Here is a 13,643-nt window from a genome sequence, read left to right on the forward strand (position 1 = left end):
AGCAGATATGTAGGCTTTCTGCAGATATTAGTTTAATTATCACTCACACAGATGCTCGACTTGGCTTATTTTAAGGTAACTACAGCTCAGGTGAAGTAGAAAGTTGGACAACTCTGGCAAAGGCACTTGAAGGACATGGTCCATAGGAGCGATGGGAAAATCTCTCCCCGATGCTCTGATTTCGGTCATGCAAAAGTGCAAAAATTTCTCATTCACTCTCCCACCCCCACTCTTTTCCTACCCTCACAAGAGCTTTCTAAAAAGCACTTTGAGAGCAGGAGGCTGTGTTTAATTTTGCACCAACTTGAAGCTGTGGCTGGAGGGAGCAGGGCTCTGGGGCTGGGTCACTTTGGTAACACTTCCCACATGACTTTATCAATGGGTGGGCCACGGAAACTTATCCCATGTTTTCTTACACCCCACCCCCAAACCGCCCAACCTGCCCAAGTGTTCGTTTTTCAAAGCCCAAAAACTTTCAAAGGCCTGAACCCAACACAGGGGCTTTTCTTCATGCTTTGATTTTCTGCCCATTAAGTGTTTGTCAGTGAGTTCGTATTTCGCCTCCTCTGCAGCCTACACATCCCAAGTGGTCCCTGGAGGTTTAGGAAGTTAATTGATCCTTGATTAAAAGAAGGAGAAATGCTTGAGTTGAGGTCTAGAATCACCAGATAGTGTGTGTGTATGTGTGTGTGTGTGTGTGTGTGTGTGTGTATTTACATACATTTTGGTTCTGCTTTGCAGAAAGCTTGTAATGTACCTTTCATTATAGATAAATCTAAATTCCAGGATATTGGCTTCGGAGTTTTCATTATATTCAGTACTGTCGTGTGTGGAGCACAGTGAATGTTCAGGGAGCAGGAGCCAGTGCTGTTGCCTTGACTGTTCCAAACAAAGCATTTTCTTCTTCAAAGCCCATGAGATTTGCTGGGCTTCAATTAATGTATTAAACTCATAGGTGCTTCCTCCCCTCTATTTTAAGTAACTCATTTACTTTAGAAAGCACCCGGGAGTCAGAGCATTTGAGTCCTGTCCACCACTACCGCTGACAGAGGGACTCTGGTAAGTCACTTGAATCCCTTTGAACCTTAGGGTGACTTAACGTGTTAGCTTTTATGACTGCTCCTCCTGTTGGCTTTTGGGCCACTGGAAGGTTGGGACTCCAACTCAGTAACCCCATCAGTGCTGAGAACAGAACAGGCAGCAGGTTTGTCAGATTTGCCAGTTTATGTGGGGATCCTCGGTACCTTGTGTATCTCTCCCAGCTCTGTAGCCAAACTTAAAATTGTATTCTCGTGATGGCAATGGCCATCAGTTTTGTTGATGGCCTATTGCAGTCCCTAAACTACACAGTTTTTATGAGTGTATTTAGCCCCTGGACCCCAGAAACCTCCGACTCACATAAGAGTCAAATTAAGCCTCCCATCCGGGCCATCTTTAGTGTCTCTAGTAGAGTGTTCTTTTGTGCCCTCGCTGTACTCTCTACATCCATCAGTCCTCACACTAAAAATGTTTTAGTGCACTTGTTTTCATGACTTTCTTACAACACCATGCACCTCTTGAGGGCAGGTACTGTACTTTGATGTACTTACCCCTTGATTCCCAGTGGCTAGCACTGGGAATTTTCTTAAAATGAAATGATCAGGAACTGCAGTGATTGGTAATAAAGATGGTGCCAACGTTGGAAATGGAGATCCTGTTTTGGAAAAGAACGCCTCTTCTCTGTCGTGGAGAGACAAGGCATGGTGTTATGTCTCTTGAGGGCTGGCTGCCCCATTGAGGGGACAGGTTCATGCTTTTCCCATCAACTGAAGGGGATCTGAGTTTATTCTTTGCCTGGAGCCAAGTCAAGATTTGACTGGCATCACCCCCAATCATACCACAAGTTTGTAGGGGAGACAGAAAAGGCCACTGGGTTTTCTAAATGCTGTCTCCACGCCTTTCAAGAAAATAAAATGGACCATATTCCGATCCAACTTCTTGTCTGTCTGTGGTCATCATCTACATAATTGGAACCGGAAACCCTCCCCAAGCCTTGGACAAGGAAGGAAGGAAAAGGATTTGGATTGTTCCCAGGTTAAGAGTACAGAGGAACTGACCAGACAGATTTTCTTTCCTAACCTTCTCTGTGGGACTTTCCCCTCCTTCTTCCTTTTAGCGTTTTTGAGTGTCCACAGTGTGTGCCAGACTCGGTGCTGACACTACCCCGTGCTGTTGCCTGGTTTCTTCCAACTAAAACAACTTCCTGTACTGGTTTTATTCCATGATATGTGTCTTCCCCTACTAGATTGTAAACTTCCTGAGGGCAGGGCTTGTGTCATCTTTGTAGTCCTTGTACTTAGTAGGCATATTTAAGACTCAATAAATATTTGTTGAATGAGTGAACGAACGAATACATTATTATATCCTCCCAGCAATCCCAAAGCAAGATTTTGTTTTTCCCATTGAGCAGATGAGAGGGGGGTTTTGGAGATGGAAAGTAACTTGCTCAAGTAGTAGGGAGCAGGGTTGAGATCATTAACCGAGTTCAGTCTGACTCCACAGCTCTTTTATATGTGTTTTATTGTCCTTAGGAACATATGTTTTACAGGCCTATCATGTGAACACTAGTAAAAATAGAAGCTGGGGGCCTTAAGAGCGGAACACAAATGTAAGGAACTTGGGGTCTGTTCCCTTCCTTTTATTAGCAATGCTTTGGCTCCTCGGCACCACAGAGACTGTGACCGGGCTCAGATGTGAAGCTAACGGTGTTTGTCACGATGTGTGGAACTTTAAAAGTGGACTATTAATATCATGCTGCTGGCTTCACAGCTCCTTTTCGTAGCCAACTTGGCCACATTTCAAAATGTGTAGGCAGTGGAATGAAGACGGCTCAGGCCCACGTGATATCTTTTCTCTCCCAGCCCCCAGCCCAAGAAGATCAGCTAACTGCACTTGCCATCTCTAAGCCAGGACATGGATTCCCTGTTTCCCTTTCTTCCTTTTCTCCATCGCAGAGACCGAGTTTCAAGAGCTAATAGTTGTTGCCTTCCAGGGCCCCTCTGTGTTTACTCTCCGAAGGTCAGGCACAACGCTGTGGTGTGCGGCTGGGCTTTCTTTTCAAAGCACCAGTATGAATTTGATAAAGTAAATTGTTGTTCTAGCAGGAAGCAGTTGTGGGGGGGGGGGGTCACAAAATAAATAGCCGTAGAATTCAAATAAATCCAAAGAATAAAACCAAATAAATCCATGTGTGTATGCACAGTGATACATAAATACACTTTTTAGAAAGTGAGCATTTTTATCGCTGCCAGTCTGGACCAAAGTCATTGAAAAACTGTGGAGTTCATGGTACATTTTTTTTTTCTTTAAGAGGCCGTCAGGACCTTCGAGCCACATGACATGAGCTTAATTCTTTTTGAAAAAACATGAAAATGGAATCTTATCTTTTAAACGTCTGCTTATCGTGGGTTTTTTTTTTTTTTCCACTAATGAAATTCATATATGGATGAAACCAATTTGCAAAGTTAAATTAGGGATTTAGGCCCTTTGGAGTGGACTAAGAGACTCTGAGTGATCTAAGCATTCTTTCTGAGCCTCTATTCTCTCCACTGGCAGATGAGTGATAGTAGTGCTTAAATGATTTTAAAATGACCACTCAGGGTTGTTGGAAGATTCAATGCAAAAATGGATGCAAAATAACTCACACGTTGTTGGTGCACAGCAGTGGTGGGCTGTTATCATCGACAAGATGGTTTTCATGGTCTTCCTTAGTCCTGACATTCAGTGGCTCACCTTGCACTTTTACTTTACCTTTTATTCACCATTGTGTGGTGGCCTTGGGGCTAGGTATTGAACTTGGATATAGGGGAGGAAGTGTCTTTCCAGCCTAAAGAAGAGCATGAACCAAGACAGAGGCTCTGTGTCCTGTTTTGTTGGAGGGTGTATCAAGGAGGTTCAGGTCGTGGGGAACTCTGGAGGTCAAACTTAGGGATGTCATCTTGTCCTGTGCAATGGGGAAACATTGAAGAAGCTTGAGCATGGCCATGACATACTTACGGTCAGGAAGCAAACTGGTGGATGTGGGTAAGAGGCACGGAAGGCCAGGAGACCAATTTGGAAGCTGCCGCCGTGTCCAAGAAAGAGATATTGTGGGCCTTCACTTTTTGTTTCAGGCTTATGAGGGCCTTTCCTGGCAGGTGATGGAATCCATTTTCCATGACCTTCAAGAGAATGGCATCTGAGCTGGACGTTGATAAACTAGCAGCAGCTGCAAGAGTGCCTCAGTACCCCTGATGCCCTTGGGCTCTGCTCCAGGTCTGTAAGCAGGAAGGCCCAGCTCAGCTCTGCTCAGTCTTGTCAAAGACTCTTTGAACAGTGAAAGAAAAACACTGGAAATGGCATTCACTAAGCAGCTACTATGTGCGAACACTGTACTAGGAGTTTTATGTGCTTTGTTTCCTATTCCCCTTTAGTCATCACCACAATTCATTTGTGGGGAAACTGAGGCTCAGGAAGATGGAGAGAGAACCAGAAGTCACATTGCTAGGAAGTGGTGGATCTGGGGTTCAAATTCAGGTTGTCTGATTCCAGAGTCTTCAGAATTCCAAGCCACAAAGTCTTGGGATGAGCTTCTCAAAGGGGGAAATGATTGACTTAAGAGAGGAAGGCACTTGGAGGCATCATGAGACATCATTAGATTTGGGGCTTTGTTAGTAATAATTACAAATCAGGCTTTGATTTTTAGCAGGATGTTGTAGAGCAGTGGAAAAGCTCCTGCCCTGCCACTTCCACCGCCTCCCTCTGTGCTCTTGGACAAGACAAGAGGATCACACTATACCCTTCTTAGTGGCAACTAAAGGAGGGAAGGGGGTGCATGTAGAGAAGGCTCTCTGTAGGCTGTAGATCAAATGCAAGGAATTAACATTGCCGTCGATGTTGTTATCTGGGATGGTCTTTGCTGTAGGTCATTCTTCTTTGGCCTCCTCGCACTGATGTTTTTCCCTCTCTCTTTTTTTTTTCTGGTATATGCGATGATGGTTCCGTCTGGACCAGCGGGCCTGCCCTTCATCATCATCGAGACAAGCACCATCAAGCCTTACCACCGGGGGTTTTACTGCAATGACGAGAGCATCAAGTACCCGCTGAAAACCGGTGAGACAATCAATGATGCTGTGCTCTGCGCCGTGGGGATTGTCATCGCCATCCTCGCGGTAAGCGCCCAGACCGCCGTGTGCAAAGCACGTCGTGGACTATCCAAGCTAGTAGAGGTTTGGAAGATCGAGTAGAATTTCATTTGATTAACACTGTTTCATGCAGTTAATACTATTACTAAAAGTATTTTAAAATACTAAATATATATATATATATATATATACTATAAGTATTATAAAAGTATGCTAAGCAACCTTCTACAATGCTTTGCATACCTTATGCTTACAACAATCTAACAAAGTCTAGATATCGTTCTTATCTTTCGTCTACAAATTAAGAAGCTGAGGTCCGCAGAGTAAAAATAATTTGCCCAAGGTCACGTAGTTAATGAGTGGTTGAGTTGGGATTTGAACCTCATGGTCCCTTACCCCAGAGTCTGAGCTCTTAGCCATTGTGCTATAAATCTGAGCCCCAAAGGATGGGGGTAATACCTTACCAAATATCTCAGGCCTTTTCTGTGTTCTTTCCACACTCTCGTGGTACTGCTCTGACAGTGGTAATGCCACTGACATTCTCTGGCATATTGTTTAATTCTCTCATCCAGTGGCTGTAGTGTCAAAGTGAAAATAGAATGAGACTTGCAATCCAGGGACCTAGGTTCTAGACCTGGCCCTCCACTGCCAAGCTGTATGTCTTTAAAATCAGGGGTGACCATCTTGCTTCAAAACTTTGCAGTCAGAAGTAAAAGAGATCATGAATATTGAAGTAATTGGCAAACTCTTAATTGCTGACCAGGTTGCTCATACGCCGGCGTAAAATCTAGACTTACATCCAGATCTTCCCTTAGAGGATGAAGCCCTCACTGAAGATGCCAAAATGTGCCACCGACTTGACAAGGTCCAGAATTACTTTGAGCAGTGGTAGCCTCATGGGAATCAGGGTATGGTCTATCTGGGCTTTACTTAGAAGGTCACTGCCCTGTTTTAGACGTGTCCATTTAGGGCAGGGGAGGGGGAGAGTAACTGAGGGTAATCCAGTCCTATAATTTGTAGTTCATACATTTTCACAGTCATCCATTCCACACCTCCAGTATTTTCTAAATTTTTTCTTTGTCCTTGAACCTCAGCCATGTGGGCAAAGGGATAGGCATCACATCCACCAAGATCGAAAATCTTTGTTTCAAATCCTTGAGTCATCTTTGTATTCATCCTAGCCTGGAAGCTTATCTTTGGCCTGTAATAGCAAGCCAAGAAGGAAGGAGTTGATATTAAGAACACTGCATGTGAAATAAGGGCTTAGTATCCCCCTCATTCAAATGGAAGATTAGAAGCTTGGAGGGGTTCAATGACATGCTCAAAGTCTAAAGCAAGTAAAAATTCGAGCCTAAACCTGGCTTATTCCCAAACCCTCTGTCCATCTTGCAGGCTTGATTTAGGCTTGGAGGTTGGCTGTCCTATCCAAGTGCTCAGTGGGATGGGCAGTTAGCTACTGTTGCCTTCTCTGCATCAAATGTAAGCTGCTGATGGTCATGGAGCACAGTGCGTGAAGTTTTTCTTTTGACTTCCCCACTCTGGGGGTTGGTTATAACTTTGAGACCCCTCTTTGTTTTCTAATAACATGGTAAACGAGGCACGCAATCAACAGTTTGACACTGGGGAGGGGGCAGGGAGGCTAGTAGAATTCTTTCCAACCTTTAAAAGAAAAACAGTCCATTTGGCAACTGCAGTAGTGTCTTAAAGGTGGACTAAGGATCTTTGTGTTCAGAAGCTGAGAAATATAAAATCTAATTTTACTCTTTGCTCCAAATTAACAGTGCAGGGTTGAGTTCTCTAGGAAGAATGGCTTTGCCTGGAAAAAACGTTTGAATACTTAATACAGTATCTTGTGCTAAGGTTTGAACAGGTGTTTTTTGACACTTGGAGGCTCAGTTAATTGAATGCTTTTAGAAGCCGACTCTAACCCGGGAGGGGTTGAGATAAGAATAGCACAGTGACAGGGTTGTTCTGTGATCTTCGTACTCTTTACGTGCGATTATCAGTGGCTTGCCTAGTGGGCTGCTCCTAGACGTGGCGCCGTGGAGAGAGACACTCTTCAGAGGCCTGGGGCCCCTCTGGCTACGTGAATTAGGTGAATCCCTGGTTCTTCTAGGCCTCATTTTCCTCGTCTGTAAAATGAGAGTGCTGTTTGACTTCACTCCTGGGGATTGCTGTGGGAATCAAATGCCATCCCTTCCGTGGGCACATGCTTGGCTGCAGTGGGCTGGGTGGACCCAGCGTGCTCAAGTAGCCTCTTTGAGGTCCATTTGTCTCTTCCATCCTTCCTTCCTCAAGCAAAATTCCTGGTCAGCAGCTCTTTCCCTGCTGTTTGCCAAGAGCCCCTTCTTCCTCACGAGATGCTAGCACTTCTAAGAAAAATCTGCTTTGAAGAGCTTAGTTGTGGCTGGCCTCTCTCCTCGTGTCACGTGGATGTTTTAATTAAAATGCTCCCTGACCTCCCAGGTTTCCTGGAAATGGTCATGTGCTGTGGCCTTGGTTTATAGGATGGGCGGCAGCGATGCTTCCTTCTCCCACACAGGGTTAGCAAAATCGGTTTGGTGGGGCTTCCCTCTGGTTCGGAAAAAGGCCAGCCAAGCAAATGCGGCAATAATTGGTGTCCTCTGTCAGGGGCTATTGTTGTGCCATGGAAACCTGAGACCGCGTTCAAGCCTTTTGCCCTCGTAGAAACCCCGCCACCCTGACACGAGGTTTTCTGGTGTCTCAGTTTCTCATGGGGTTAAAGTCATAAGCACTGGTTCATCCCTGAGCTCCTCTGCTATGGAACGTGTAGCAAATGAATGAGCCTCACTGCGCTTGAGTGGGCTCATCTGTGAAATGGACATTCTATGTCTACTTATGAAGGTTTTCAGAAATAAATGAGCTAAAGTATGGAAAGTAACTTAGGGCCCGACACAAGCAGTATAGTAGGTAAATGGTCACTATTTTTATTGTAAATGAGTAAACAGTCACAAAGTCGTGAAGTGACTTAGCCAAGACCTTATACCCGGTATAAGTAGCATCAGGAAAGGACCTCCAGCCTTTGGACTGGTCACATCTCCCGCTCTTTCCTTGTAGTTTATTTGTCAGAAACCGGGTCTCTTGACTCTCGTTCCAGTGCTCTTTGCAAGAAAACTTTTACCTCCTGATCCAGCTGCCCCTGCATTTCAGCTGGAGGCATGTGTGAGAGGTGGGCTCCTAATGAGGTCTGCTTGCCCGCTCACCTGCCATTAAGGACCGGAGCACTCAGGGGAAAAAGGAAAAGCAAAGACCTCGGAGGAAAAGTGACTAACTCCCATTAATATATATTCTCAATTCTGGAAAAGCTATACGACTTGAATTCAGCAGCAATAGCAGCCCCTCTCTCCCACTGTGACTGGCCAGAGAGCCCGGCTGGCCCCGTCCAGAATCTGTTTCTGATCAGAGGGCGTGAATGACAGTCAGGGAGGGTGGAGGGGGACCCAGGGCTGGAAATCTAATCATCCTGCTACTTGCTGCCCCGGTCTCCTCCCACCGAATGTCAGGTTTGTTTAAAACAACAAGAGAAGCCTTTACTGATTTGGATGCCCTTGTTCCAGTCTGAAGAGTCCCCACAACAAAGGAATCGCATGCCAGTGGGGTTTAGAGTGTGGTTTAGAGATGCACATATCAAAAGTTATAGAGAAAGCAGACACCTTTCTATGGCAGGAGATGTGGAAAAATCTAGTCATTTTGACCTCTTTTTCAGATGTAGCGCAGATTCTGGAATTATAGCATAATAGGAATTCCTTCCAAATCCACAAGGCAGTGGTTCCTATCCCTGCCTTGTAAGGGTTTAATGACTCTAGCAGCAGTGAGATTAGGAGCAAAAGCAGTACATATCATCTCCTATCTAGCCTTCTCTCGATTTGCCTTGTACCGCGCTGTGAAGAGAATTATGGGCAAAGATCTTAATATGGAAAAATGCTTAGTATTCTTTTTAAATAAACATGAGCTCAGTGCTTGCCTTGGTCAGACCCTGAAAGGGGTTTAATAAAGATTCTTAATATCTAGGAGTTGAAGCATGATGAATCACAAGTGAATCCCCTTCTCCCTCTGGCCGTAAAAACACTACTTTTCTTCAGATCCCATTGATTTTGACCTCTGTCATGATATTCCTGACTAGAGAAAAAGCTCAGGCTTTGGCATCATCTGATTGAGGTTCATGGCCTAACTTCTGAGCTTATCCATTCTGTGACTTGTCCTTCAACTTCGAGCAATCCATTGACCCCTTTGGAAAAGAGCTATACCTTCCTTTACTGTAAATTGGTGACAATAGTTCACCAACTCCATAGGCTAGTTCTGGGAGTCAAATCAAGTGACATTATGTGTGTCATCAGTGAGAATCAGCCTTTTCTGTAGTGTCGTACTGTAGCCTTTGTACTGTGCATACAAAGTAGCCTTCGTATGCATATTCTTTTACTTGTACTTGGTAGTGATTCTAGGAGGTAGATTGGTACAGCTAAGGCAACTGGGAATCAAGATATGAAGTGACCTTCCCATAACTAATGAGTGGCAGGGCCAGACCAGTAGTCCTCTGGATTCTAAGGCAAGGCTTTTAAAAAAAATAATGACACCACTACTGCCTTCTAAAGGCTGCCTCCTCTTCCACAATTACTTATCAGGCCCCCAGGGCGTGGCAGGTGCTGGGGATGCAGTGTTGAACCTCAGCCCAACAATCTGTGTGTTGTCTCTTGTCACTAAACTGCCAGAAGCTGCCCCACCTCAAGCAGACAAATAGCACCTTCAATACACATCGCCTTGTAATGTGTCCACATCTTGTCTCCCCAGCTAGATAATAGGTTCCTGCAAGGCAGAGATCAGGTCTTTTCCTCCTGCACATGGTAAGTACTAAATAAACACCAAGCAAATATCACCGCTTCTCCAGGAAGCATCCCTTGGCTGCCTCCTCCCCCCACCTTCCAGAGGTGCCAGAGGTCCCCGGGGCCCATCGCTATCGTTGCAGTCACTGTGTTGAACTGTCATGTCTGTTTGATTGTCTATTTCCTCGTTATCCTGCTAGCTGCATCACGGTAGGGACCGGTCTGATTTGATTTTGTATTGCTAGTGCAAGGCACAGACTTGGGTGCTCAATATATATGTTTGTGAAAATCACAGAGGAGGTCATGCATTTTGGGCAGAAACTCACAAGCATTAGGCCAAAAGATGTCAGAGGACCTAGGAAGCAGGGACAAGTGTCCTGTTTATCTCCCTAAAATATTCACTATGGTCCCTGATGCACATGGGGGCCTGCTCTCTACCACATGCACATTTCTAGCTGGAGAGACAAGAAGAAGAGCTTATAGCTCCGAGACTTGTTTATTCAGGATCAGTCTTCAGTTTGCCCACATCTGGACTTCATTACTTCCTCCCCACCCCCCCATCTCCCTTTATCTGAGAGAGCACTGCCAAGAAAACAAGGTTCCCCAAGATTGCTTCCTCATTAAAGGTTAGTCGAGTCTTCAACTCTGAAAAACATGAAGTCGAGCTGGCCCAGTGGTGCCTTGGTGGGAGACCCAGTTCCCCAGTTTACAATCCACTACATCTGTGCAATTACCAAGACCACCAACAGAGAGTGGCCGTGTTAATCCTTCAACTGTGTCATCCCGGATCAGACAGCTACAGAGTTCTTCTGAGACCTTCTTACCCCTGGGGGTGAGGTGGGGGGAGGGGCCCTATTTGCAATGTAACAAACACAGGCATTGAGATTAGGATTTAGGTTTCTCCCTTTCCCCTCCACACCCCACACTCTGCAGAAATTCTTCCTTAGTTACTATTACTCTTAAGGGTTCAGGTTTATTTGGAATATGTATCTAATATGAAGGTGGTGATATTCTCCACTTTAAGTGATAATACTTAGGAGGCTGGGAAATCTGTTTGCGTGAGTCAGCGTTAGGGGATGGGGTAGAGGGTCGGATACCATTGATGAACTATCTAGTGGGCCCGAAACTAATATGCCTTATCTTAAATCCTCTTCAACAGCTACAGGGGGTAGGTATTATTTACCCCATTTTACAAATGAGGGAAGGTCCTGAGGCTTACAAGGGGGATGTGGCTGGTGTGAGGTTACTCTGCTTAATGAATGGGGAGCAGGAATGAAAACCCAGGTCTGTCTGGCTTCAGAGCTGAGCGCGTGAACTGACATTGAAGACCCCCTCTGTGCCAGGGGCTATGCAGAGTGTTCTTTATTTAGTGAGCTAGAAAATCTTTAGTTCCTGGTGTAGAGAGCTCAGTGTATAGAGGAAGACGAAACATCTAGACCACCGGGCAGATGACTGCCCGAGATTGACAGTGTGGGATGGTGTTTTGTAGCAAGTGGTTTGTACAGAATCTCTGGGTGAGACCTTCCTTAGAACAAGCAGGCAGCTTCTAGGCTTCCTCTTGGCCTAGAAGCTGATAGACAAGACATAGATACTGTCCTTGGAGCTTATGGTATAAAGGGGAAGCAGGGCAAGTACAAGACTGACTGTACCATTAGATCCTCAAGGAGACTAAAGAATTGGTCTGAGAACTAGAAGAGAGTCAGGGCCGTGCAGGGTGGTGGGCCCCAGAGAGGTGAGAGCTTCAAGGACAAAACAGGCCAAATGCTATAGATGGTCTCAGGTGTAAATAAAGTGCTACGGGAGTTGAGAGGAAGATCACTGAAGGTTGTTTTCATTGGTGAAGGCTTCATCATCATCATCATCATCATCATCCTTCATGGAGCACTTGTCCCATTTAATATCACAACAACCCTTGAGCTCTTGGTACTGTCATCATATCATCCCCCTTTGTACACACAAGAAGGCTGAGAGTCATAGAGCTCAGTTGTCCAAGACTCTTGAGTAAAAGAGCCCAAACTCTAACCCAGTGCACTAGTCGGCACTTGAGCTCTACTTTGAAGCAGAGGTGAGACTTTCATCAGAGATCCTGATAATCCAGGCAGAGGGGATGGCTTCACCATGACTGAAACGATAGGGTGTTTTCAAGAATAGTCGAGCCAGACCCGTTTGGCTGGAGAAATAGAGTGTAAGGGAGTAGACAAAGATAAGGTAGGAAGAGATAACTGCAAGACTGTGAAACTCCTTGAGTGCTGAGGAGTTTTTACTCCAATTAATTGCCTAGAGATGGATGAAAGTATTTTCAGCCTACTGGGCCAATCTTCCAACCAAGGTTAAGGATGAGGCCTGAACCACAGTGGTGGTAATACAAGGGGAAGAGAGAGACAAGAATGGATGTGAGACACCTTGCAAACGTGAGATGAACAGAATTTGATGACAGTGGGGTAAAGGAGACGGAGGGGTCTAAGATTTCCTGTCCTTGCAGTTCTATGTTTGGTGGCATCTTGAGTAGAAATGAAGGGAAGAGAAGTGAGGTTTGGGGCAGAAGTTGGAATGAGTGTGACTTGGTCAGGTTGACATGCTGATAGCATCGGTTTGATAACTAACTACTTGGATGATTTGGCAGAAAATTGGAACAAGACTGATAGGGGTAAATGGTAAGCTGAAACTAGAGAGAGAAAAATGCCCTTCTGAAGGTCATCTTCACAGAGGTAATCATTGAAGCTATTGGAGCAGCTGAGATCACAGTGAAAAGGCAAGGATACAACCCTAGGAAGACCTACCTTTATCTGATAGAACCCAAAAGTGGAGCCACTGGAAGAAGAAAGGTGTTTTAGAAATAGGAAGAAAAGCACAGTGGTGATATTAAGAACCTTAGGAAATTCAAGGTCAAAAGGAACGAGAGGTAGGCAATAGGCAATGCTACAGAGAGAACAGTCGGGAGACTCTTGCATGGATAGGCAGAGCTGGTCATCTAGGAGACACATGGCTGTGAGTCCCTGACTTTGGAAAATATGATGCTTCACGCTTCAAACTGCCTTCTTTGTAAAGCTTGTGGGCTTAGGGCAGCCACTACTGATTTCAACCATTAATAGCTTCTATGGTGACCTCTCTCTGGCTTCTTTGCTGTCCATTATTCTAGATATTGGAGTTTTGACCTACCCATAAAGCCCAGAAACTCCACTGGTGGCCTTGGACAGATTTAGGTTCCCATTGCCTTTCCCGATCTGTCAGGCGCTGATCTCCTGCCAAGAGGTTGAAGACAACCTAGTGGGAGAAGAATGGGATATTAAATTTCTCATCAAAAAAAAAAAAAAAAAAAAAATTTCTCATCAGTTATTTCTCGTCACTAAAGATACTGCATTTCATTGTAGTAGATGGAGCATTCAGCCCAAAGAAAACACAGCAACATTTATCTCCATCCTTAGAAGGAGGACCCAGATACGTTACATTTTTCCTTTCCCTTGGGACTGAGAAATAATGTGAAGAAAAGGATCCTCCATTATTCTCCATCATTTAATGATTGTTGAATGAATGAATCTCTTCTGGGCTGAGAGAAGTTCATTAATCCACAGAGCTGAGATGTGAAGGGGAAGCTTGGTGCTCTGTGGCTGGCAGGGATCTAGATGTGCAGGTGCCTGAT

The 13,643-nt window shown here is 45.0% G+C and overlaps 1 protein-coding gene across 1 annotated transcript in view; it reads left to right on the plus strand.

Moving 5' to 3' along the window:
• PLPP3 (phospholipid phosphatase 3) overlaps positions 1-13,643 on the plus strand; it is an 86,148-nt gene that overhangs the window by 39,991 nt on the left and 32,514 nt on the right. Inside the window, exon 2 of the mRNA XM_061184159.1 lies at positions 5,032-5,189. Within this exon, the coding sequence (XP_061040142.1) occupies positions 5,032-5,189 (158 nt within the window). The remainder of the gene's footprint in view (positions 1-5,031; positions 5,190-13,643) is intronic.

Source organism: Eubalaena glacialis, chromosome 3 (assembly GCF_028564815.1).
Source record: "Eubalaena glacialis isolate mEubGla1 chromosome 3, mEubGla1.1.hap2.+ XY, whole genome shotgun sequence".
Taxonomy (NCBI): Eukaryota; Metazoa; Chordata; class Mammalia; order Artiodactyla; family Balaenidae; genus Eubalaena; species Eubalaena glacialis.